At 44.2% G+C, this 27,408-nt stretch overlaps 1 protein-coding gene across 1 annotated transcript; it reads right to left on the reverse strand.

Annotated features, from left to right (window-relative positions):
• Positions 1-1,099: 1,099 nt before the first annotated feature.
• LOC101768216 (probable LRR receptor-like serine/threonine-protein kinase At1g51810) lies at positions 1,100-7,844 on the reverse strand. Its single transcript, XM_022824311.1, has 13 exons — positions 7,775-7,844; positions 7,139-7,691; positions 6,504-6,985; positions 5,127-5,265; positions 4,925-4,996; positions 3,483-3,554; positions 3,335-3,403; positions 3,038-3,186; positions 2,677-2,939; positions 2,460-2,586; positions 2,150-2,218; positions 1,843-2,032; positions 1,100-1,615 (listed from the first exon to the last, which is right to left on the reverse strand). The coding sequence occupies exons 1-13, from the start codon at positions 7,842-7,844 to the stop codon at positions 1,213-1,215; spliced, it is 2,658 nt and encodes an 885-aa protein (XP_022680046.1). The 3' UTR covers positions 1,100-1,212.
• Between the last annotated feature and the right edge of the window lie 19,564 nt (positions 7,845-27,408).

Genomic DNA, 27,408 nt, shown 5'->3' on the forward strand with positions numbered 1-27,408 from the left:
GCGGCACAGGGAAGTAGCGACCTGTAGCGGCGGCCGAGCTGGGGTAGCACGGTAGGACACGACTTGGGGCAGCAATGGGCACGGCCACGATGACGCGGCGGCGGTCTGGAAACGGTGCTGGGAAGAACGGGTAGAGGCGGCGTGACCCTGAAAAAAATTGGACGATTCAATTAATATAACTACGATAGTGTTTGGTCGTGCTGAGGTAGCATAAACGCAAAGGGAATCAGATTACATTGTATTTGGCAGTAGAATGGGTGATTGCCCTCTTTGTTTGGTTGCACTCTGATAACATAATCAAATTATGGGTTGGGTGCTATATCTGATTACGGTGGGGGAGGGGGGTAACAAGCTTGTATAGATATTATTTAGGTAAGAGATTCGATTAACAGTGTCAAGTGATTACAAACCACCGCAACCAAATATATGTAATGGGATTCGTTACCTTCAGTAATAAGATTACGTTACATTTGAGCCAACCAAACGCCACCTACGTGTTAATTACAAAATTACTTATATAAATAAAGGTTGGTTTTTCTAGGCACGTATCTTTTACTACGTATCTAGTGTGTTTTCTAGGTAAGTGATATCTACGTACGTGTTTTTCAGGTACATATCAAAATAAATAGTAATTTGAGACTGAGGGAACCTTTCTTTGCCTGCCAACACCGAGATTACTCACATATCCATCTGCACTAACCAACTCAAAGATATCTGTGAATTTGTTAATTGCATCACCGTGCGGTAGGTGACCCTAAGGGTTATCTGGAGTCGGCCCTGATCCCACAGTTCACTCTGATCTTTCTTGATGAAGATAGAACAGTTTTTCACCGAGGATGATGCCTCATCGTCATTGACCATTTCAAGAATGAAATCAGAAGCTCTTTTTTAAGCTGATCAGCTTGCTGTTATAAACGTGGAATTTTTAAATGCTGGCATCACACAATTTACAACTACTACGATCGATTTTGACAGAAGTGTTTCGGACCGTCCAATGACCAGACAAAATAAGGACATTCAATATATTGAAGAGCATTTTGCATCAGCTGGGAGTTAGTCAGATAGTTTAAGACTTTTTTTTATTATTGCACATACAATAGTCAGATAGTTTACGAATAATATATACCACTCAAGGTTCGGTATTGACCGGGTGTGGATCGGATGTGATATAGTAAAAAAAGAACAGGGAAATATACAGGACGCAACTTCAATTCATCTCGCCACTGGACCGAATGTGGACACCAAAGATGCTATATCACTCCCTGGGCTTGCTCTATTGTTACTACTGTACTCCCTCTCACGAGCTTCCTCCAACGCCAGGCTTTCCTTCAGCTGCGCGACAACCGTGGCCATTGTTGGCCTCTGAGCAGCAGCATCCACAACGCACATCATGGCAATGTCGACCACCTTCCACATGGAACTGACATCGTAGGCACCTCCAAGCCGCCCGTCGGCAATCAAACTGACGTCACCAGTAGCGATCAGCTGCTTAACACGCTGAACGATGTGGCCATGGCCTGGCACAATTGGCGGCTCACCGGTGGCTACCTCTAGTAGAACAACTCCGAAGCTGTACACATCACTGCTCTCTGTGAGCCTTCCAGTTTGGTAGTACCTAACAAAAAACACCGGTCACCAACATTTCAAATATCATGGGTCACCTCCAGTAAATGGCAGTACCTATACTAGATCATGTTGCATATAATCCCATTAAATTGAGTCGGTTTTTTCCTTTTTACTGGCTAATTCAGCTAGTTGTGATTTACTGCTATATCATTTCAACAATCATCTACATGTAAAAGAAGGACCAAGGTATTCTGCTTCAGGAAAGGAGGGACATACTCGGGGTCGATGTAACCTGCTGTGCCAGCTGCAGTGGCTGATATGTGAGTCTGAGAATCACTAAGATAGGTTTTGCAAAGCCCAAAATCTGCTATTTTAGCCTGCAGATTTTGACCCAATAGAATATTGCTACTCTTCACATCTCGATGAATTATCGGAAGGTTACATCCTTTGTGGAGATAGTCCAGGCCTATTTTTATAGGTAAAGAAATGCCAGAAATGGTATTAGAAAGGAAATGCCAGAAAATGAATATGATAACCTCTTTGCTTAAGAGAAATCTAGTACACGTGTTTAATTGAAGAATACCTTGTGCAGCTTCAAGTGCTATTCGTACACGCGTTCCCCAATTCATGATTTCAGCAACACCGTTTTTACCTTCATTGTCGTAAAAGAACACAACTATATTAAAAACTTCATGTTTCACTTAGGATTAGCAATTTCACATACCAAAAAATGTTACTGTCTTTTCAGATATTGGAGTACCTAGAAGTCAGTCTCAAGATAAACTCTCAGGTTTAGATTTGAAAACATCCAGCAGACATTTTTATGTAATATGAAACTAATCACACATCTGATTGTTTCTTAATGACGAATAGTAAGCTTTTAATGGACAAACCTCTTAGATGATCACAAAGATTGCCTTGAGGCATGTAATCGTAAACCAGTGCTAAATGATCACTTTCCCAGCAGTAACCAACTAAAGACACTAGATTCCTATGATGCACCATTGTTAAGCTCCGAACCTATGTAACAAGACAAAAACATAGGAAATATATAAATTTTAAAAATAGATTTTGAATTCATATTAAATTTTAGTGAACAAGAATTAGTACCTCAGCTAAAAATTCATCAAGGCCGTGTGATGATGACTCAGAGCGCAACTTGACAGCAACCTCTTTACCATTTTCTAAACGGCCATAGTACACTGGCCCAAAACCTCCTTGTCCAATGAAATGTTTGAAATTATTAGTGAACTTCTCCAGCTCCTTGTACATGAACTGGCGATTTTCAGTATTTTGCAGGTAATCTCCTTGGCTTTCTCCATTTCCCTGTGCCTTCTCAGGTTGTGGTTCTTTCGCAGGACCCTGTGTGGAAACTGGATTCATATGTGTCAGAGAAATAGTGAAAGAACTAATTACGAAAATGGATATTGTTAATGCAAGTTAATACAGGACCGAGCAAGAAGATGCACACCATTAGGCTTTCTATTCTCTCGCCAGATCAGACATGCAAGAAGTACAACTACTGCCAGAACAGAAACCACTACTGAAATAGCTATGATAGCTGCTCTGTTTCTTGAACGTTTTATTGTATTGTTGCAGATATGTCCATCAGACTCGTATCTGAAATTACATAAGACAATCAGATTATACTTTTGACAGGAAAACAGTCTCAGGCAGTTACTTGGTTGATGGCCACAGGAGGAGAGATACACGATACAAAAAAGGAGTTCAACAATGGAAAGCAAAACATCAGTAAGAAACACAAAACCTGAAAACAAGAGATCCGGCATGGTTTTTGCACAGGAAGTCTCCACTGAGATGGTTACCAGACACATTTCTGTTCAAAGTAAAAGGTGATTATTTGCATGGTTGTCTCTGCTTGGTGATTATTAGGAAAAATTAATATATCTACTTACAGAACGTGAAGTGAGGGTAAACTTGGTAGGGAATCAGGTATCGGCCCACTTAAGTTGTTATAAGACAAATCCCTGCAACATTTAATTTGCACACAAATATATAGTGAGCACGCCCAAAATATATAGCACTCATCACGAACTGTATATGGATTAATGTGATAAGATTCTGTCCTATGGGATGCACTATGATTTATATGAATCACCCAATTATTAAGCTCATCGTAGGGGATATAATCCGCATAGATGAGTCCTTCCATTGGTGGAAACAGTCATGAAAAGTACGACTAGTTAATCGATGATTTATTTTCTCATTCCTATATGCCATTTTAACTTCTTTGGAAGCATTTGGTCAAATCATACGTGCACATATTGGCAGGTTGGAATATGAAAGTATAAATGATTTAATTTACAAATACAAAATGAGGATAGGGGGGTGTGGTACATGTTTTGCCATAGAGTGTTTAACCTAGGGTACGCTTAAATTAGAGATTTTCTTTTTTCAAAATGGAAAGCTTAATCTTGACGACAGTGGCTTACGAGATTGGAGTTTTTGGAGGCTTGAAAACTGGATTCAATAAATAAAAAATTCAGTATGATTTATGTAACAAGCTATTTAGCCCCGCTAAATGACAGCTACAGTAATATAAAATAAACACAAAAGCTCACATAATTCCTATCATAACATTAGTTCTAACTTGGATGTAATTATAATTTATCAATTTATAGCTGTTGGAAAAGTTTCTTAAAAAAATTTAAAATAAGAGAGAAACTAAACACTGGTAATGCATGTTTCCTGTATTATTACAGAGAGCCGATAAAAACTTGACCTTAGGACAAGAATTTCATTTTTTTTGCGGGTAGGAAAAGAATTTGAAGACCAGGCGCCTCTATGTCCTTACCTTAACATACTAAATCCTATAATAAAGAATTCCATGAATTTGTTGAATATTTAAGGAATATGGGCTATGGCTGCAGAGGGTGATTTTATAGCTCATCAGATCAACGCCAACGGTACTCTGTCGGTATTGACTCTGTCTCTATTTCCCTCCTACTAAGTGATTGTGCAGAGCCCATTTCCGTTTTTTTTTTAAAAAAGGAAAAAGGCTACAGGTCCCTCCTGCTCCAGTATAGAAGTATTTTATGGTTCACTCAGAGTGTCGTAATAGTACTATAAGGACACTATTGGAGAACTGACCTCTAAACCTTGGACAAAAGTCTCGGAACAACCATATACTTTTAACAGGGTGTTGTGAAGTATCTACGAGCTCTTTAACTAGTTAAGAAAACTTATATATTTCGACAAATTTTTAATGTAGTACGACTATATTCTTTAACTAGACGTAAATCTGGATCCTGGTTCGATCATGCGAAATGCTGTTTTCTGATAAAGTTTAATAGAAGCCAGACTACGTACGTACATCAACCCATTATCTAGCACTTACAAATTCTGGAGCGCCGTGAGAAGTGCAAACTTGTCAGAAATTACACCACGTAAGTGGCTGTTGGAGAGATCTCTGCATTAGAATTTCCAAGCAAACGTAAGGCGGCATACACTAATGACAACGATATACTATACTAGATTACAGGTAAATGCAACAACAATGGTTTTAGACAACTTTATAAAGAATGCCTTCGGATACTCACAGTGATGTTATTCTCGTAGTGTTATCACTTGTATTGATGCATGTCACGCCTTCCCAAGCATACTTGGTTGGTGAACATGGATCGCCCATCCAGTTTTTCTTCACTCCATACTCGAGTTTGATTGCCATGATGGCATCAACTAGACAAGAAAAAAACAATGCAATGATTATTTTTACCGCTATATTAGGTCACTGAACGAAAATATTGTATAGCCATTCAGGTTTATCACTACTGGGGAAACGACCATTTGTACTGGTCCCTAACCCCCTTTAGTACCTGTTGTACAACCGGTACTGCTATGTTGGTACTAAAGGAGGTCCTTCAGTACCGAGTCAAATAACCAGCACTAAATGTGTTTTTTGGCAAAAAAAATAAAGAAAAAATCCGGTGAACAGTCAGGAGGTGCCTGCACACGCGCATCGCCCCAGGTCACTAGTCACGCAATTTTTCACGTATAATATGCGCGTGCGCGCTCATAGGATTCAAACTCATGACCTCAAACCTTGCGCGAGCGTTCCGTACCATCTCGCCTACACATTACATGTGATGGAGGTAGATATACTTTCCTTTTGAAGTAACCCGTGGAGAGACCTTTACTGCCGGGTCATAACCAGGTACTAAAAGTGATCCTTTAGTAACGGGTGGTGTTATGATCCGGTACTAAAAGGCCTCTCCCCTCCAACCAAATTTGGACCCGGTACTAATGCTAACATTAGACATTAGTAGCGGGTCAAAATGCAATCGACACTAAGATTGAGGACGAATGCTCATATTTCTAATAGTATATTTTGGTTTCTCCACTCTCCAACAATTACATGTTGCATATTCTCGAGGGAGATGAATCCAAAGACTAACACATATTCACGAATTAAAAGAATTGAAGTCAACGAAGTTTCTCTTGCAACACATTTATTTAGTTCTTCTATCTTTATCCACAGCAAATCCAGGAACTATAGTAATATATGATGATTATCCATTTGACCTCGTAATTTGTTATGCTAACCTCTCAACCAAATCAAATTATCAAAGCTTAAAAGAAAACTGGATGGGGCTGGCCATTTAACCAGAAAAAAATGGGAGACGAGATGCTTTGATCTGTCAAACCACCGGACGTTCCGGTCAGACCAACCAACCACGAAGCAATTTCCTAGCAGGTTTGTTCAGCTGTCTAACTTCTCGCAAGATAAACAAATGCGCCAGTAAATCCCCCGAGGTCCTGACCCATTAACCATTAAGGCTTTGTCTGGGTAAAATCCGTTCTCTCTCAATACACATGGATTGATGTGGAAAATGAACCAAATTTACTACAAGATTGTCTTTATTTATACGCAATTTTCACCGTGCGAGGAAGAGAGACAAATTAAAAGGAGAACTTACAGTCTTCAGGCAACGTCGTCGGATTGTCATTTGAGATCTGCTTGTAGATCTCGAATGCATTTAGCATTGGGGGCAGCACGGATGTCTCAGCCCCGACAAGAGTGATGTTGTACTTGTTGTCAACAGGCTTGTACCATACAGGGCTATACACGCACGACCCGGACAGGTACGGTGGGCTGAACAGTTTTCCACTCTGCCGTAGCCGGTTGCCATTGAAGTAGATGTCAAACTCCCGGAGCTGGGTGCTCTGGAAGTCGGCGAAGTGCAGGAACAACATCAAGGAGTCGGCCGCCCTATATTCTGGCCATGTGTAGTTGAAGGTAGTGGAATTGTTGGCCAATGTTACAGCCGTTTGGAGAACGGGCAAGGGCTCCACGAAGCTAGGGTCCGGCTGGATCGTCCTCGTGGTTGACAGGTTCGCCCACTGTGGGCCTGACAAATCGTACGCCCACCAATAACGGTCATACGGATCATCGGGATACCTTCAAAAGATCAAAAGAAGAGATTTCTCTCGATCAAATTTGCTTTTTGTGTCCAAAGATGAATCAAATTAATAAGGAGATTATGGAGCGTAAACGTACGTAAAACTACGACACGAACTCTTCTTACTACAAAATGATGAAATACGAACGTACCGAACAAAGGTACCATTGGCCCCCACGTTCCGGCGGTTGTACATGGACATGGACCGGCCGGGCGCGACGGGCGGGTAGAGCGACGCAGCGAGCGGCCGGAGCTCGAGTACGGACACGAACGGCGTGCCGCGGCCGGTGTTCACCAGGCACGCCGGCGCCCAGCTCGCCCACGCCACGAACAGGGCTTCGTACGTGACGCCGATGTCGTCGTCGGCGTTCGCGGTGACGGTGTCCCAGCTGTTGGGCCCCAGGTGCAGGTTGAACTCCACCGTCGAGCTGTTCCGGCCGTCGTAGTTGCCGTAGAAGAACTCCCCCCGGAGCAGGTACTTGGTCCCGGCCACCGTGGGCAGCGCGTAGCAGTTGCGCACGCCGGACGGGAAGCTCCTGAGCGTCCGGTGGCGGGTTCTCCAGGCCCCGGCCTTTGGCTCGACGGCCACCACCCGGTTCTCGCCGGCGTCCACGTAGGGGCCGTCGGAGACGTAGACGACGCCGGTGAACTTGTCCGTGTAGCCGCTGTAGTCAGGGTCCAGGCCGCAGTCGATGCTTAGGAAGCCTGCAATGAATAATGGGCGAGTGAACAATATGTTCTCAAGGTGTACATGATCGAACGATGCAGGAGGCAAGAATCAAACATACCCGGCGGCTGGCCGACGACATGATCCGCTTGGGCTAACACGAATGCAGCGAATAAGAGCAAGAACGCCATCGACTCAGAAGCGACAGGGTCAATCAGCAACTGAAGAACTACAACTAGCTAGCTACCGGCCAGATCACCTGAAATGGGGACGGCTCTACATATGTATTTGCATAAGAATTTTTGTGGCTGCTACAACCACCTTCTGCCGTTCCGTTAACATGGACATGGCTAAGGGAAGGGAAATTTTTGTTTATTTTATCCCTGCTATAACTTGTAAATTGCATCATTCGTCAACGCCTTTTCGCCTGCTGAAAAAAAATGCCCACTTAGCATCTCAGTGGTAGAACTAAACAAAACCATATTTTTCAAAGGCATAGAGAACATGCCCCCACATCTGCAGCAAATGACATTTCTTTCCTTGAATAAATTAATAATTTGTTATCCATCTACAGGTGATTCTTTGATATATCCGATGAAATGATAGGGACTCGTCTGGCATTGACCTTGACCATTAATTGGCCGGTAATTGGGGTATGATGAGGTGGTACTTCAGTTCAATAACGTCGATGCTAGCAAAAGGCCAGCCTTGCATACATTAATTCTGGCGTTGACTCACATTGTCTTCTCTTGTCCTAATCTGCTCCCATATGCACACACGTAGATCAAGTATATCATGTTCCAATAGATTAATTCGTAAGGAATAATCATATGATTTCCCTAATTTGTGGATGTCACCCACGTCTGCTGCTACGTCCTGATAATTTCTCCAATGCAAAATTACACAAGTGTCTTTTTTCTGACCTCACCTGAGGTTTCAACTCAATGTAAAGTCCAGCGCTGACATGATTATGCTCCCTTTCGTCTTGTGCTTGGAGAAATCAAGCCATGTTACGTTAGATGCATCCTCCATCATGGAGGAGATGTACATTGCACAGGCACGTGTTTTGAAAGAAAAAAAAGATGTTTAGGACCCCTTTGGTAGGGCTTCCTAAATGGCTTCTCCATCAGCTTTTGGTGAAGCCCTATCAAAGGAGCAACTTCAAAACGGCTCCACCACTAAAGTTAGGAAGAAGCCACAAAACGGCTTACGCTAAAGAGGAGGAGCTAAAAAAAAGTGGTTTCACCGACTTCTACTTCCTCTCGAAGTATTAATTGACCATAAAATTACCCATATTGTCATTGTGAAGCTGTTTTACCAAACATTTTTCAAAACAACTTTAGCTCCACTAGAGAAGCCATTCCACCAAAGAAGCCAGAGCCGTTTTGGTAGGAGCTGGAGCTCTACCAAACGGGAACTTATATTCAAAGAAAGCCAAGCTAGAGTGATCAATAAAGCTATTATTATATAAAAGACTAGGATCGTGCCCGTGCGTTGCTACGGGCAACAAAATATTTATATTACAATACATATAGCATTCAATAGGATAATAATAATATTAAAATAAGCAAAACAAAATATTAAATAAATTTATTGGATTATTTACACCATAGATACCCATGTTAGGGCACGAGTGCAAACTACAACGAGGAGCAAAAGGTAAAAAAAACTCTATGCAAATGCTATCAGACTACTACTGCTGATATACCATCACCTACAATTGCTTCGTTGCCGGCAGATTCATCATCACCTACGTCAACGTCGTCGACGGGTCAACAGCAAAGCTGCGGGTGCCTTACTGCAAGCGTGGCGATTACCCGATGGCCACATCAGCTCGGCAGTAGTATACCACGCACCATTGCCTATGCAGCCAACACTGCCGACTACTTTGACTTGACATTGGCTTTGTCAACAACTGTTCATCGATGGCTGCTCATTCAGGCACGACACTGACTCTCCAACTCGGTCACGAATCAAGCTAAGTCTTATTTTTAATTAAATATTTCACGGCTTCCTTGCATCTCAATACACCCTCACGCTTTAGTTTCTCCATGTCTCTGTGACTTTCACCAACCACCTTGGTCACACCCCGATTGCTTATACAGCTTGGTTCGTCCACAATACGGGTGGTCGGGGGCTACAACCCACGGGTGCCCAGCTCATGCTGGTGCTTTTCTGCACAGTTCCGACTGCTTTGCGACTTGTTCGTCCCTCTTAATAGTTGCTAAAGTACTCGGGTAGCACACACCTTAATCCGTGAAGCCTGACCCTCATGTGTCGCTTCCTGCTAAGCATGCTTGAGTTCGCTCGGCAACACCCCGGCAGGGTCAGGTGCTTAAACGTAACGGCTAACTACTCGGAGAAATTACCTGGCCTACAAGAGCAGGATGAGCAAGAGTTTACTTCTACAATGAATCAAACTTCCGAGTTATTCAATCATTAAATATTTGACATTATACTACATAATGTTTGCATTGTCTTTTTATAGCTCAAAAACTACTTAACGTGCTTCCTACCACTCGGTCAACCTCCTAGGCTCGGGGGCTCAGGGCGGGAGGTGACTCGACGTGCTTCCGTGGCTCGGCTGGCCCCTGGCTTGGGGGGCTGGGCACCACAATACAACTCGGTGTGCCTCCTGCCGCTCATCCGACCTCCTAGGCTTGGGGGATGGGTACGGGAGGCGACTCGGCATGCTTTCGCGACTCAGCCGACCTCCCAAGCTCGGGGATCGAGTGCGGGAGGTGACTCGGCATGCTTCCGCGACTCAATCGACCTCCCAGGCTTGGGGATCGGGTGCGGAAGGTGACTCAACGTGCTTCTGTGCCTCAACTGGCTCCAAGGCTCGGGGGTTGGATGTCACAGACAACTCGGAGTGCCTCCTGCCGGTCGGCCGACCTCTCTGGATCGGGGCGGGAGGTGACTCGGTGTGCTTCCATGACTCGGCCGGCTCCTAGGCTCAGGGGTTGGGTGCCATAGATGACTCGGTGAGCCTCCTGCTGCTCGGCTGACCTCTTTGGCTTGTGGTCGGAGGCAACTCGATGTACTTCCACGATTCGGGCAGCTCCCACGCTCGGGGGTTGGATGCCATAGACAACTCGATGTGCCTCCTACCACTAGGCTGACCTCCCAGGCTCGAAGTCTGGGTACGGGAGGTGACTCGACATACCTCTGTAGCTTCGCAGTCCTCACGCTCGGGGGCTGGATGCCTACTTCGGGTCGGCGTACCTTCATGGCTCGGCTAGTCCTCACGCTCAGAGGGCTCGGTGGCTGGGCGTAGGATATCACTTGACGTGCGTCCATGGCATTTCACAAGACAAAGACTACAAGATCAAGGATTTTTCTTTGAGCATTGCGCAGCTTCTCGGCAACCAGACAACGAAAGCACTCGGGTGAAGCTTATCCAACTTGGCATTCATGTCGGTCTGCTGTTCAACTTCACACTGCTCGGGGCTTGATGGTTATAGATACTTAGGTACCCTCATGGAGGGCCTAGACGACCACTAATGGGCCAGCCCGACTTGATGAAGAAGGTAGAAGATAGAGTCCAGCTAGGGCTCCTCACGTGTTGTAATCCGACTAGATCTCATTTATAGTAACTGACTAAGGGTCCTACCATGTAACCCTACCCCTGGGAGTATATAAGGGGCGGTAGGGGTACCCCTAGGAGGGGAACCGATCCAATCCCTCAACACAACAACCAACATCCGAGCGCAGGGCGCAATACAATTCTCCAAATAGGACGTAGGGTATTACGCTATACTGGCGGCCCGAACCTGTATAAATCTCTGTGTTTTGTGCCTTGCGTTACCATCAAGTTCATGGTCTTGGGACCTTCTCTGCCTACAAATCAACCATCTGTGTACCCCCTAGGTGGACTGCCGGTCACTAAATCCGATATGTACAAAAGATACTTGTGAAATATACACATGAAATATAATTGAGACCCATTAATTTGGAAGGATAAATCTTCACGGTAAGCCTCTAATAAGATACTTGTGAAATATACCGTTGCTTACATCCAAACATTAAAATTGTCTTACTTGCTCGAAATTTGAAATACAAGATACTAGGAATTAAAATGCCTCTAATAAGATTTCTCACGCTAAGCCCGCAGATAACTACAAGTGAAAGCATGTTAAATACTGGAACTTTGATCTACCATAAATTCATAAAATACCTAATATTTGGACATTGATACCAAAAAAAAACCAAGTGCATGACTGTTTATTTTCTAAATTACCTTTTGTTCACATTAACTTCCAACGAGTTCCGAAAATCAATATCACAATAATGACATGCACATACAATTAAAAGAAACTTATGAAATATACAATTTTTCTAAGTATTTAAACTAATTTGTACAATTTTTCTATAAGTATTTAAACTAATTTGTACTAATTTCTCTAAGTATTTGAACTAATTTGTACAATTTTATTAAGTATTTAAACTAATTTGTACAATTTTTCTAAGTATATAAACTACTTCATACTAGTTTTCTAAGAATTAAATGTAATTTATACAAATTACACATTGAAAATAGTAAGTACACATTAAAAATAGTAAAAAAGGGTGTTTGCGTTAGCAAGCCCCGTTTTGTGGGGGGGGGGTTTGCCTGGGGGCGTGCCCGTACCGGTGGGGCGGGCGGACGGTGGCGTGGATGGGGCGTGGATGGCGGACGGGGTGCGGGAAAACGGCAGCCAGGGCGCGGATGGGGGAGACGAGCAGAGACAACAATGAGGCGGCGGATCCAGTGAAGTGAGGGAGACGAGGCAGGGGAGAAGGGGGTGGATGCTTTAACCCCCTAATCTGGAGTTGAATTTGCAATCGAGACTAAAGGGCCCTTTAGTCCCGGTTGCAAATTCAACCCAGGACTAACGGGGGGGGGGGGGGAGGGCATTACTCCCGGTTGCAATTTCCAACCGGGACTAAAGGGTGCTTTTCGCGCGGGAGATGAAATAGCACCCTTTATTCCCAATTGGAATTTGCAACCGGGACTAAAGGCCGCCGCTTTTCATTTCCCACTACTTATGAAATTTTAATTTATATATGTTTTAAGTTGTTTTGCACTAGTTTTATTAAATTAGCAAGTATATTTAAAATAAGTTTAAATTAGTCATTTATTATATACTAGTTGATTAAGTTTCTAAAATAATTATTTTAATGCATCACTATCATCAACAAACTCTTCAATTAAATAATTTCAACATGCAAAAATGCAATTGATGTATGTGGTTAAGTTAACATTGTTTATATTGATCAAATAAAGGTTCACCATAGAGTATTACAATATAATTTAAAGGTTTTGATTTAAGTACGGAGCCTCTTCTTTGACTAGCATGATACTTGGGTCAACTTCGATAACGAATGGAGGCATGCCATCAAACTGATCATAATCATATGACTGGTCTATTTTATCCTCGACTCCCACGATTTTTCTTTTACCTAGAAGAACTATGCGACGCTTTGGCTCCCATGGTTTTTCTTTATCTTTTGAATTTTTCTTGGGTTTACTAGACATGTCCTACACATAGAAAATCTGATGCACATCATTGGCAAGGATGAATGGTTCATCATTGTATCCAGTCTTGGTAAGATCCACTATTGTCATTCCATATTGATCTTTCATTACGCCACCTCTAGTTTGCTTCACCCATTGGCAACGAAACAAAGGGATGTTCAGGAGTCCGTATTCAAGTTCTTAGATCTCCTCTACGAAACCACAATACAAGTCCTTGCTCCTATTGCTGTCTATGGTATCTATGCGGACACCACTATTTTGGTTGGTGCTTTTATGGTCTTGGGCTCTCATGTAAAATGTATAAACATTTATCTTGTAACCTTGGAATTTCACGATTATGCTAGAAGGTCCCCTGGCTAATCAAGCGAGTTCGTGAATCGCGGAGTTACCCATAAGGTGTTGATGCAACCAAGAGGGAAAAGTATCCATGTGATGACATATAATCCAGGCATTGGATTTCGTCGGGTATTGGGAAAATAGAATATGCTTGTGTTCCTCGATATACAGAGCCACAAAGGATGATTGTTGCAGAACCGTGAAGTGTGCTTTATGGAATAAATTGTCGGTATTTAGACCCGACAACTTACTAAGGGGATACCCAAGGTAGTGTTTTATTCATGGGGCTCGCCGAGATCAAGAACTCGATGGTGAACTCGAACACAGGTTTAGACAGGTTCAGGCTGCTTATGTCACATAATACCCTACGTCCTGTGTGTTGGTTGGATTGTACTGATTGAACTTGTTTGGAGGGGGTCCCTGTCTCGCCTTATATTGCTGACGGTAGTGTTACAGGTCAGTTGTTTACAAGAATACTAGTCAGATTCAACTAGAGAATTCTACTCTAATTGCTACGAGTAGTTTCCTAATCCTCAACTAGTTCCTGTCCTCCACGTAGACCATGCTATCCTGCACCGTAGTCTCCATGTCTAACACATCTCGGTGTATAGCCCCGTATTCTAGGACTGTCCAATCCTCCCAGTGGGCCCATAGATGTATGGCTGACAAGCCCCCGAGTACTTTTTAGTCAAATGCAGCACTCCCGAGTAGTTCTATAGACGTCTCTGATTAGTTTGTGGTGCTCCTTTGAGTACTCCATTGGATTGGGTCTTCGAAGGAACTCGAGTACTGCCATATGGCTAGAATGTGCTCAAGCCTTATTTAACTTGGTCTTGAATCTTCAACCTCGAATCTTTATATGGAAGTGCGATGAAAATCGCACTCCATATGGAGTAGCCCCGAGCCTTAGGTTGAATCAAAGAATCAGGTTGAGGGTCAATCTTGTAATTTCACATCTCTTATACCTTAAAACCTAAAAGGAAAAACTTTTTAGCCAACAGGCATGTGGCACACAGCCCCTGAGCCTTTGCACGATTAGTTTGGGTATAAGGGTCAACAATTGGTCAATGCTACCATTTGCCAACTGTAACCTTATCTCTTTCGAAAATTGGATATTGTTCCAGCGATAACTGAGGGCTTTAAAAACAAAATATTCCCCATAATTCTCACCTCTTGGTTAACTGTGCCGCGGTTATAAATAATGGAGGAACTCATCCCTTCCATTTCACCCGAGCCACTCTGCCCATTTACCCTCCGCACTGTAGCCCTAGCGCCGCCGCTTGCCATTCCTGAGCTTGAGTGCCACCATCCCTCACTGCCTACCCTCCGACTCATGCACAAGAAGACCTTAGTGGCAATGGCACCAAAGAAAGCATCCTCCAGCAAGGCGGCTGAGAGCAAGAAGCGTAAGGCAACCAAGAAGGAGAAGGAGATCCAGCTGCTAGCGCTGAAGTATGGCAAGACCAATCAGACAACGCTGTCGAATCAAGCCTACGCTTGGAAGAAATCTGTTATGAAGGAGGCGGACATCCAGGTGTTGGTGGATGTTGATCTTCTCCAAGAGCAAGATTTCATCTACTGGAGGGAGGCCGTCGGCAACCTATGGCCGATGGAGAGCTTCAGCAATGAGATAGTCATCTTCACGCACTTCATCGAGCACAGGCTGGCTCTTCTTTCATCCGACTTTTTCTAGGGATTATTGAGGTACTACAATCTGAAGTTAATCCACCTCAACCCCAATTCCATCTTGCACGTCGCCATTTTTGTGCACCTCTGCGAAGTGTTTCTTGGCATTCAGCCACACTTCTAGTTGTTTAGGAAGTTTTTTAGAGTGAAGCCCCAACCCAGAATGGACCACACAGAAGTAGTCGGAGGGGTAGGGATCCAACTGCGGGAGAAGATTAAGGGTCAGTACTTGGATTATGAACTCATAGACTCCCATTCTGGCTGGAAGCAACGGTGGTTCTATATTGGAAACCACGAGCCTTGTCTTCCCTAGGTGACCGGCCATCGTCCAATATGGAACAACCACTGGTTGGATGAGCCGAGTACTGCAGATAGCTTCCAGTTGCTAAAGCTGATAGAGAAAATTGCCACCCTCAAGAGGGAAGGTCTGACCGGCAATGGTGTGGCCTTCAGCTTCATGAGGAGGCGAATCCAACCCCTACAGCTACGCTGTGTATGGGGGTATGACTACTCGGGTCCCAATGACCCATTGTGGATGACGTCGGAAGACTTATCCGCAGATGAAGTGATGGCACGACTGAAGTGCTTCTTCAAGCATGTCAAGGGCATCCCTACGATTATGCGAGAACACTGGGCCGCCAATCCACCAAACCAAGTAAGTACCCGTGACCTACAGCTCTCGAGTACTAATTTTGGCTTTTGTCAATGTACTGACTTGTCTTCTGTTTGTAGGAAGAACTCCACTTGTACTGTTCCAACTCTTGTCCACCTGGAGTTGATGTTACTCCTCGTGTACAGTCCCTTGCGGTTGTACAGAAGGTGATTGAGAAGGAGGAGAAGAAAGATTCGGAGGATTGGTCCTCCTTCAGCAGCTCTGAGTCAGAAGCGGCTGAAAAGTTCGTCGTCAAGCCCCGTCTTTTCAACAAGGAGGGGTCGTCTTCCAGGATGTCCAAGCGTGGAGAAAAGGATGACTTGGAAGTCAGATTGGAGCCACCCCTGAAGAAGGCGTGCACTATCGCCGTCAAGCGGGTGGTGATGAAGTCATCTACCGATGAAGTCCCCCCTCCGGTAATCACATTTGAAGAAGGACAAGATTATAAGGATCAAGTACCCATAAGTTGTTTGCTTTATCGCCAGGCCAAACTTGAATTTGACATTGGTGAATTGTAGGTAATCGAGGAGGAGACAAAGGCGAAGAGAACGACTACTGAAGTCATGTGGCAGGAGCTGCCGGCGATACAGGAGGTCGAAGAGCCTCTTGCTGCCAGGCCAACCCCATCCCGGCACAGACTACTCAAGCAGTGGAGATGACAACTAATGCTGGTAAGGATCCATCTATGACCTAACTAGCCGCACTGAAGAAGTCGTCGCCCACCGTCAAGTCCCTGCATTTGGGGGTCGGGCCCTCCATTAAGATAAAGAGGTCCACCAAGTAAGTAACAAGTACTGATTGTAACTTGGTGTCACTATGTAGCGTGTTTCTGTCACTTGTCTTATTTTACGAAATCCTCTAGCATGGATATTGGGGGCCCAAGTCCAAAGTCTGGAGCTGATGGCGGTAGCCGCTCAGCCTAGGAGATCATCTTGGAGTCCGCAGTTCCACCGCCGGAGGAGTAGCCCGCGCCAGAAGTCATTCCAGGTGCGGTATCTCTTGTGGCAGCACTGATGCATGATGTCATAGCATCACTAAATGTTGCTGTAGTGCTAGCCCCCGAGCTATTGGTGGCCGAGCCCATTGCGGAGAGTACTTTCGTGGTGGTGGCATTCCAATATCACCACCGTGTCTACTTCAGATGACATTGGTGGTTTGTAGGTACTCAAAGAGGCGACTGAAGCAGAGAAGACGGTTGCTGTAGCTACTCAAAACAAATTGCCAATCGAAATTGAGGATGATCCAGAGCCTCAAGATGTCACTCAGGGTGATCCTTAGGTGATGAACCCCACTGGCGCAAATACAACTCAAGCAGTAGAGGTGGAGCTCAAAACTGGCCAAGATCCTATTGTGCATGTGCAAGCCGCGCCATAAGCACCACCATCTCCAGTTGTCAAGCCATTGCGGTTGTTTGGAGAACCCATGCTGAAGCTGAGGAGATCGTCAAGGTAATCATTTATGCTCTTTCTGAGTACTAATTGTAGCTCAAAATTGACTTGTTGTGTCGCTAATGCTTTGTCTTATGTAGGAAATCCTCTGATATGGACCTTGGAGGGCCTAGCTTGAGGCTCGTGACTGATGGCGGTAGCCTCAAAATCCAAGACGTTGCCCCGCCCCAAGCAAGTCTTCAGCTAGAGGAACACCCTGCGAGGATAAATAGTCCAGGTGTTGTATCATTTGTAGCAGTGTTAATGCGAGATGTCATATCATCTTTGACTGACGTTGTAGTGCTAGCCCCTGAGCAACAAGTACCTGAAAAGGCAATGGCTGCTCTGGTGCAGCGACCAATGTTGATATCTCGACCTCTGAGCATCAAGTACCCGAGGAGGCACCAGCTGTTGTGGACGAGGTGACTACTTTTGCAGCCCTTGAGCAACCGATTGTTGGTTAAGCAATGACTACCTCTAGCGCCATGGCTATAGATGTAGCCCCCGAGCTAGAGAAAGAAGTTGAGGTCGAAGTTGAGGCCGCGACAGCTTTTGATGTCGTGGCTGTCAATGCATCTTCTCAGGCAGGGACGTTGACAATTCTTGAGATGGTCCCTCATGCAAGCGCGGAAGCTGGGACTAGCACTGATAGGAAGATGACTTTGGATGACATCTAGCTGATCGTTGATCCACTGCTAAACCCAGAGACGATAGCTACTATCATGGAGATGCACTGTCGTTTCAGCAATTTTGCAGAGATGAGTTGAAATTGTTCCGCTCTATTGGCGCAATATTTGCTAGCTTGTACTCATTTTATGGTTCGAGTACTAATTTTTGAGTTCCAGGACTTGATCAATCGCTCCCGTCGCAAGTCAGAGATGCTCGAAGGGTATGGTGATACCATACTCCATGCTGAAGCACTAGAGAAAGAACTTGCCAAGGAAAAATTGTAAACCTCCCGCTTGATGATGAAGCACGATAGCATGACGGCGGCCTTCCAGAGCCGGATTCAAGACCTCGAGGATGAAAAGGATCGTCTTGTTGCTCGTAATAAGTCTCTCAATAAGAAAATTTAAGATAGTCTCCTCTCCTTTGATATCTTTCGACTACTGATTGTTTGACGATCTTGCTGACCCAATGTTAATGTTGCACAGAATATAAGAAATTGGAACCAGAGCTTCAAACATCAATCACCGATTGGAAGAATGCTTTCTATCGGGTGACAGATCAACATGACAAGTTGGTGCGTCATGTTGAGAAGTTGGAGCATGATCTGGAGAAGGAGATGCGGATGCGCGAGGATGGCGAGGTTGATCTAATCAATGCCATGAAGACCATCCGAGAGCATGAAGCTGAGCTGGAAGCTGCCAAACTCGCTCTGAAGGAGATATATAAACCGGCCCAGCCGATATCAAAGATGGTGGAGCCTCCAATTGAGGGTGTAGAGCCTCATCTGCTATTTGAAGTACTCAAGGACGTGCCAGGGAAATTTGCTAGCTATATTCAAAAGATGGTGAAGTCTGTCTCCAAGGAATTGTTGAGCTTCATCAAGTCTTTCTATCCTCAAACTGATCTGACTCCTGTTGCAGAGGGTATAGCAGAGGACTGCTTTGACAAACTCTTTTAGGAGTACTTGTAGGAGGTGGACCCTATTGCTAAAGAAGTAGCCAATCATCTGGTCCTTGAGTAGTTATGTATTAAAGCAAACATTAGTTCTGTATTGAAAACATAATATGAATGCTTTGTCTTGTCACAATCTCTGCTGCTTTCGACTTGTTGTTTTAGTGCATCTTACAATCTTCCAAGATATTTGCTCGTATGGTAGATGTAAGTGTTTGTGCACAAGGCTTCTTTGATGAGCCTCATCAGGCACTAGTTGTGAGTACTCTTGTTATATGCTCCTTTGTTGTGGTGCACGAGTACTCAAACTGCCTGGGGTGTAGACTTCTTTAAAAGAGGTCTCTTTACGGTTTCCACGACTATCTATCTTTACAACCTCTCTGAGTTGTGTTGATGTTGCACTATGAAAAGCTTGGAACTGCGGACTTATTATTACAAGTTGCGACTAGATAGATTTGTCTAGTGCATAGTTGCTCAAATAGTTAATTAATTCATGAGGTACTGATGGCTTGTTTTTTGCAAGACGCTAAGGGACAAATTTGTCTACATGAGTTAACTAACTCATGAAGTTTACTGCAGACTTGCTTTCCAAGCCGCGATTGGACAGTTTTCTCCAGTGAGTTGAATAACTCATTAAAATTTGGCATACTTGTTATTACAAGCCTTATTTGAGCAACTTTTGCCTAGGGAGCTGAATAGCTCGTTGGAGTTGTGCAAACTTGTTATTACAAGCCGCAATTTGGGCGATTTTGCCAAGGGAGCTCAATAGCTCATTAGGAGTACTACAAACTTGCTTTTGTAAGCTACGATAAGGTAGAAATAAGTAGTCAAATTATGACAAAAATATCACTGCTTTGTTGAGTTGTAATTCTACAACTAGGACCAACAGCCAATTTACATGAATATGTTAATCTGATTTATAGGTAAAAATTACATAGATGCTCGATGTTCCACGAGTTGTCAACATCTTCACTAGAGAGATGTTGGAGCCTATGCGACCTAGGTCCAGTGACCTTGGAGATGATGAACGGTGTCTTGGATACGCTTCAGGACGATATCGCCTATATTGAACGATGTTCTTTGATGTTGCGATCATGATAGCGGCGGATTCCTACAAGGTACCATGTAGACTGGACGAGTGCTACACAACACGCTTCTTCGAGGCTGTCTAAGTCTAGACACCTTGTTTCTTCTGCTGCACCTTCCTCGTCCTACTTGACTGTTTAGGATTTCCACATGATGTTGGTAGGTAGGACATCTTAAGATCCATAGACCAAAAAATAGGGCGATTGCCTTGTAGGCTTGCACAGCTGGGTACGGAGCCCCCAGAGGACATTGGGTAGTTTTTTGAGCCACTTGCCTCCTTTTGTGTTTCCGATATCATGCAGTCTTTACTTGAGAGCTTCTAGTTCCATCCCATTAGCGCTCTCAACCTGGCCATTGGCCCGCGGATGACTGATAGAGGCAAACCAGACGTCGATCCCATAGTTCTCACAATATTCTTAGAACTCGTGATTGTTGAAGTTGGAGCGAGGTCTGTGATAATGCGATTGGGGAAGTCGTAGTGGTGGACAATTTCGTCAAGGAAGTCGAGTACTCTTTCTGCCTTGGGGCAGGTTACTAGCTTCACCTTGATCCACTTGGTAAACTTTTCAATTGCCACCACTACTCGGTTAAATCCTCCAAGCGTCGTGGGCAGTGGACCAATCATGTCGAGCCCCCAACATGCAAAGGGCTAAGAGGGTGGTATGGTGATCAGCTTGTAGGTAGGGACGTGCTGTTGCTTGGCGAAGAGTTGGCATCCTTGGCATTGGCGGACTAGTTTCTCGGCTTCAGCGAGAGCTATAGGGCAATAGAACCCTACTCTGAAAGGTTTGCCCACGATCATGCGTGAAGACACATCATTGTCGCAAACACCTTTATGGGAAACAGAGGAGGGCACAACCAGCTGTGGAGTCGATGACCTGGTCGATCCTAGGCAGCCCGAAGGGATCCTTTGGACAGTGCTTGTTGAGGTCTGTGTAGTCAAAACACATCCTCCACTCATTGTTCTTTTCTTTCACACTAGGATGGGATTGGTGAGCCACTCTGGATGATAGACTTCTTTTATGAAAACCACCGTGAGGAGTTTGGCTAGCTCTTTCTTGATGGCTTCCCTTCTATCTTGGGTGAACCGTCGTTGGCGTTGCCTTTTTGGTGTAGCTTTTAGATTCACGTTCAGTGAGTGCTCAATCAACTCCCTGGGCACCTCCAGCCTTTTTGGTGTAGCTTTTGGATTCGCAGTCATACGACCTCTTCAAGTCTCTGCGTAAGGAGAGTACTCCCTTGGGTCCTAGCATCTCGAGTACTAAGTACACGTAGTGTGGTATGGCCATGAATTTTGCTAATGCTGATCTTCTGAAGATGGCGTGGTATGATATTTCGAAGTCCACCACCTCAAACCGGATGTATTCTGTCCGATAGTGTTCTTTGGTCCCAAAGGTAACTAGCAAAACCACCTGTCCGAGGGGTATAGCTGTGTTGCCTAGAACGGTCCCGTAGAATGGGGAGTTCATCGGGGTGAGCATATTAGTGATATCGAGGCCCATTTTCTTCAGTGTCTTGGCGAACAGGATGTTCAGACTGCTACCGCCGTTGATGAGTACTTTAGTAACTCTAGAGCCAGCGAAAATCGGGTCCATGACGAGGGGATACCATCCTGGGTCTAAGAAACTAGCCCATTGGTCCTTCTTGGAGAAGGTAATTGGCAGCTCGGACCATTTGAGGAATGTTGGCGTCGCAGGTTCAATGGACATTATCTCTCGAAGGGTGAGCTTCTGGGACCGCTTAGTAGCAGTACCCGAGGTTCCGCCGAAGATGATGTTGACGGTGTTGGATGGATTTTTGAACTTGCCATTATCACCATCGTCTTCGTCTTCCTTAGCCTTGCACATGTCTTTGGTGTCAGATGGCTCTGGTAGGTCCTTCATGACTCTGCGTAGAATGAAACAATCTATCGTAGAGTGCTTCTGGTATGGATGCCATGGGTACTATTTCTTTAGGAGCTCGTTGAATGAGGGTCTGTCTTGGTTCTTGCCGTCACCTTCCTTGGATGATTGCGAGATTCCCACGATAGTTTTGTCTGGCTTGCGCTTGCGGTTGTGACCTCCTGAGTAGTTATTTCGGTTATCATTGTTGGGGTGATCGTTGCGGTTCTTGTCATTGTGTTGGCATTGTTCTGATTGTTGGTGTGTTGGCCCTTATTGTGATTGGACTTGAACCTTTTGATCTCCCTATCTTCTTCATCTGCCCACATCTGTACCATAATCTTGAGGGATTTGACATCAGCAGGGCATCTTCTGTCGAAGTCTTGGAACATTCGGCGGTCATGGAGGTCATTTTGGAAGCAGTCAATGACGTCGCGTTCCTTGATATCCACAATTGTGGCCTTCTTGTTGAAAAGTGATGTAAGTAGCTCTGCAGGGTCTCTCCTTGTTGCTTGACCTGAGACAATTCGATCCTATTGCCAGGACACTGCATTGCCCTTGCGTAGTTGTTGGTGAACGCCACCTTGAGGTCTTTCCACAAGTCGATGGATTTCTTGTCCAATGATTCAAGCCACGTGAGTGGCGCCGCCTCGATGCACATGGGGAAGTAGATGGCTTTGGTGTCGTCGTTTCCCTCAGCTGCTTGTACAGCGAGTAGCACTGGAGCCATTTGACTGGGTCCTGGTTGCCATCGTACTTGGTGATACCCAGAGGTTTGAACTTTTTGGTAGAGTTGTCCTCCTCACACATCTTGACAAGGCGGGGAACCCGTCAGTATCATCTCTTGGGTGTTCGACTTCTTGCTCGCACTCGCGGCGCCATCTGTTGATGATGGTACGGGCGTTGCGGCTAGTGTTGATCTTGTTGCGGAGGTCTTCTGCTGGGCATTCAGGTTCTGGGTTAGCCCCATGGTGCCACGGCCTTCTGAGGGTCCTGCCCGACTACCTTCAGCTCCAACTTGGCTTGGTCTAGCGCCTCTGAGTTGACTTGGTCTGGAAGGAGGGCCTCTATGGCTGCTGCCTTGCTGACTTCACTAGGATGCGGTGCATTGGACTGACTATATTGGATTCTGCTACTTGAGTTGTTCGTATGCGTGTTCTGCCAGTTCAGCCAACTGTCTAGTCTACTTGTTCTGCGGCATCGTGCGGGTGATGAGATCAATAGATGTGATTGTGGTGAGGGGAGTATGATGGTGACGCATTTTAACTGCTTCAAAGGCATTATCCAGGTTCATGATTGGTAGGTCCACTGCAAGGTGGTAGTAGCAGAGTGAATAGTAGCCGCGTTGCGGAGTCTGAATGGGAATCGACTCTGGTGGTAATCCGACTTGCACGATGGCTTATGCGCCGGCTCATGAAAGTCAATCCGACTGGCGCACCAGCTGTCGGTGTTTAGACCCGGCAACCTACCAAGGGGAGTGCCCAAGGTAGTGTTTTGGTTAGTGGGGCTCGTCAAGATCAGGAACTCGAAGGTAATGCAGACACACGATTTAGATAGGTTCGGACCGCTAGATTGCGTAATACCCTACGTCCTGTGTGTTGGTTGGATTCAATTGGTTTGGAGGGGGTCCCTACCTCACCTTATATTGTCGGGGGCAGAGTTTCAGGTCGGTTGATTATAAGGATACTAGTCGGATACGACTAGAGTTCTACTCTTATTACAATGAGTACTTTCCTAATCCTCGACTAGTTTCTATCTTTCCATGTAGATTACGCCGTCCTGCGCCATAGTCCCCATGTCAGATGTGTCTCGGTGTCCAGCCCCATATTAAGGACTATCCAAACCTTCTAGTGGGCCTATAGATGTACTTTCATAAGATGTATCCAAACCTTAATTAAGTTGAACTTTCATAACAATATTTCAATTTAAAACTTTATAAATTTCCAAGATTAAAATTAGTACTTAAATGTACTTTGAACCTTAAAATGTTTCTAAAATTATACTTCTATAAACAAAATGTTGCATCAACTTGATCATTGTATTTCTAGAATATTTTTAATTTTACCAAATATTTTAATAGGGTTAGAATTTGACATAATTCATAATTTGAACTTATTAATACTTAAGGAAAAATAAGAAACTCTACTTCACTTACTTCCTAGGGTTAAACCATATCATGAGCTTTAATTTGATCCTGCCTGCTATACCTAAGGGATATCTTTTGTTAGAATATGTGTTGGATATTTCTACGATTCTGGTAGGGTAGAGTCTATGTCAAACTTTGTAACGCGAGCCTTCTTATAAATATGAGATGAGGTCGTTATTGTAACCGTGATGATATAGCACCAGGCTCGTAGGTGGGAGTTAGCACGATGCTAGGACCTAGCGGCTGATGTTATGATTTTGGGAAGGAGCAACCGTAGCCCTGGGAATGTAGACTTCGGTTGAACCTCGTCAAATAAGATCGTGTGTCTATTATCATCTGTGATCTTTCATGTTTCACGTCAATAGATCCAATCGACGCTTCCACTAATCGCCTGCGGGTGCTGGCCGTGGAGGGCTAGTTTTCTAACATCTTAACTATATCAAATTTTGATATACAAAAATATTTGGATATATTATCCAATGAGATATCCAATATCCAATGGAAACTATTTCTTACATTCAAATATGACACCTGACAGAAATCCTTGTTGAGTTGAAAGTTATATACTTGGGAGTCAAAAGTGTACATTTTGGAATGTAAGAAGAACTCAAAAGTTCTAAACCGGCCATAGCTGAAAATTTTGAATAGAGTTGAAATTACAGCATTCCTTTATTCATTTGAAAGTTCCAGTGACAATTCCTGTGGCAAGCACCACAAAGCGTTGATAGTAGGACTGGGAGCAGATATGCCTAGGGAAGAGTTCCTCCCATAATTGTACTATATGCTACAAATATGTAATGCTTGAAATGTGTTCCCTAAACTTAATTAAACTTTAACAAACATGTTCGTAAGAAGATTGGGCGCAAGAAAATGATACGCATAAATTCATCTGAATGGTTCCATCACTACGGGAAACAGTAAAGTTGTCGAGTGCCACAGGCACTCGGCGAAGACCCAAAAACACTCGGCAAAGTGTCAGCACACGGCAAATTTTGCCTATTTGCCGAGTGTCAAACATTGCGCACTCGGCAAAAGGTTTGCCGAAGGCCAAAAAGACACTCGGCGAAGATAAACACTCGGCGACAACGGCGGTGACGGCGTCCAGGTTAACGGCAAGTTTGCCGAGTGTCAGATGGCAGACACTCAGCAAAAAAATTAAAGTTTGCCGAGTGTTGGCCTCGAGGCACGTGAAAAAAATTAACATTTGTCGAGTGTCGGTGTCTCGACACTCGACAAGTACGTAAAACTTTGCCGAGTGTCGGGGTCGTGGCACTCGGCAAACATGGGTCACTGGGAGCATTTTATGCCTTCTTTGCCGAGTGTTTAAGCAAATACACTCGGCAAAGAAGCACCAGATAGTGGTGCAACTGCCTCCTTTGCCGAGTGTTGAAGCCAAAACACTCGGCAAAGCCCCTCTTTGCCGAGTGTAACACTCGGCAAAGCCCCTCTTTGCCGAGTATAACACTCGGCAAAGTGGACAGTACCCTCCTTTTTTACCCATTTTGTCACGTATGACGGACTCCTCTCAATTCAAATACACACCATCACAGGCATTTATAATAAACAATCACAGATATAATTTACAACCACAATTACAAGCATTATTCATAAACATCACATACATAATCCAAAGTAAGCATGAAACAAGTCATAAATCCAAGTTCAAGTCACAACTAAGTTTCATCCAAGTTCTAAGTCACAAATGCAATGTCTAAATCCGTGGAGGCCAAGGAGAACATTTCTTTTCATTTCCCAGATGAGACCTCAATTCGGACTCATTAACATGAATATGATTTTTCCAGTCATATTATTCCATTATTCCAATCACGTGCAGTTCAAATTTGATTTAAATCAACAAATTACACTAAATGAAATTAATTCATTAAATATAGCAAACAGGTTAAGAAATAGACCACCTTCTAACATGCAGTGTCAAATGTCATACGTGGGGAGTACAAAAAGTGTGGAGGGTGGGGGAAGGAAAAATTATTTCGGTTTTGCCGAGTGTCGCAAAAAACACTCGGCAACCATTCATGTTTGCCGAGTGCTGGAGAAAACCACTCGGCAAACACGTGTCTTTGCCGAGTGTCGACTGCGGCACTCGGCAAACTTGTAACTTTGCCGAGTGTCTGCAACGGACACTCGGCAAAGGACTATCGTCCGGCACGCCCCCCTTAACGGATGCCGCACGTGCCGGTCATGTGGTTAAGATTTTGCCGAGTGTCAGTTGTTTGCCGAGTGTCGGTTACGAGTTTGCCGAGTGTTTTCAGTTTGACACTCGGTAAAGAGGATTTATGACGAGTGTATAATGTTTGCCGAGTGTTTTCAGTTTGACACTCGGCAAACACCTCCTTTGCCGAGTGCCCGAGATAAAGCACTCGGCACATAGAAAATACTCGGCAAATTTACTGTTTCCCGTCGTGCATGGACCATATTCCAAAATGTCATCCCTTTGGTGACGGGAGGCAATGATTCTGGCTTAGTTGACACTGGTGCAATTTTGATCTTGCTGAGTGTCATCCTTAGATTTATTCTTTGTTCCAAGACGACGTCCTCTTGATTTATTCTTTGTACCAAGGAGTTAATCAAATATTTATCATCAGTATTTTCAAATAGAGGCTATTCTGAAAGCCTGAACTACTTGCTAATTTAATGTGCAAGTATGTTTAAGTGCGATACAAATGTTTCGGACCAAGTAGCCGGAGTACAAAAGTTAGTGTTTTGGTGAGATTGCTAGTTTCATACTATTTCTCCGTTTATTATATAAACAGTGGAAGTATATATGTTCTGCTTATTTAAACTATCTTTTAAAAGACAAAATATATTGTGCACAAGAGCTTTTTTTTGCGAAACACAATACAAACGCAGTCGCTCATACATGTGCACGCATACTCAACCCAATGAATTCACATGTATATGCAACTCTATCGCCATGAGTATTTGGGAGAGACTGAGCTAGCATATTCTCAAGATTGTCAAAATCCGACCGACTCATTCTTCAGTCCCTACACGTAGTTTAATCTGTTTGCACAATAAAACCAATTATAAATTCTAAAATAAATGTAGGAAAATACGAGCACCAATAATCGTGGCATTGACCGACTCATTCTTCAGTCCCTACATGTAGTTTAATCTGTTTGCACCTTTCGTGGATGTAGACATTTAGAAGATGATCGACGCAGAGAAAACAAACTCAAAATTCTTAGCGCGCATGCGATGTTCTTCACTAGACATAGTACATCGACGGGATTCATTTGAGGCCTCAACTTGCTACTGTAAAAATTGAAAACTTACAAATCAATCTAGGGGTGGGTGATCATCAACAAACTAAATACAATAAACACATTATCCTATCCGTTATATTAAATCCATGTTGACCACTATGGTTGTTTGCAGTTGTTAAT

This window comes from Setaria italica, chromosome II (assembly GCF_000263155.2).
Source record: "Setaria italica strain Yugu1 chromosome II, Setaria_italica_v2.0, whole genome shotgun sequence".
NCBI classification, from domain to species: Eukaryota; Viridiplantae; Streptophyta; class Magnoliopsida; order Poales; family Poaceae; genus Setaria; species Setaria italica.

Bases quoted from the DNA above. Each gene is read 5' to 3' on its own strand.
- LOC101768216 (XM_022824311.1), bottom strand. From the start codon at position 7,844: ATGGCGTTCTTGCTCTTATTCGCTGCATTCGTGTTAGCCCAAGCGGAT. The intron at 7,692-7,774 runs GTATGTTTGATT...TATTCATTGCAG, and splicing joins TGTCGTCGGCCAGCCGCCGG to GCTTCCTAAGCATCGACTGC. The intron at 3,404-3,482 runs GTAAGTAGATAT...TACTTTGAACAG, and splicing joins TTACCCTCACTTCACGTTCT to AAATGTGTCTGGTAACCATC.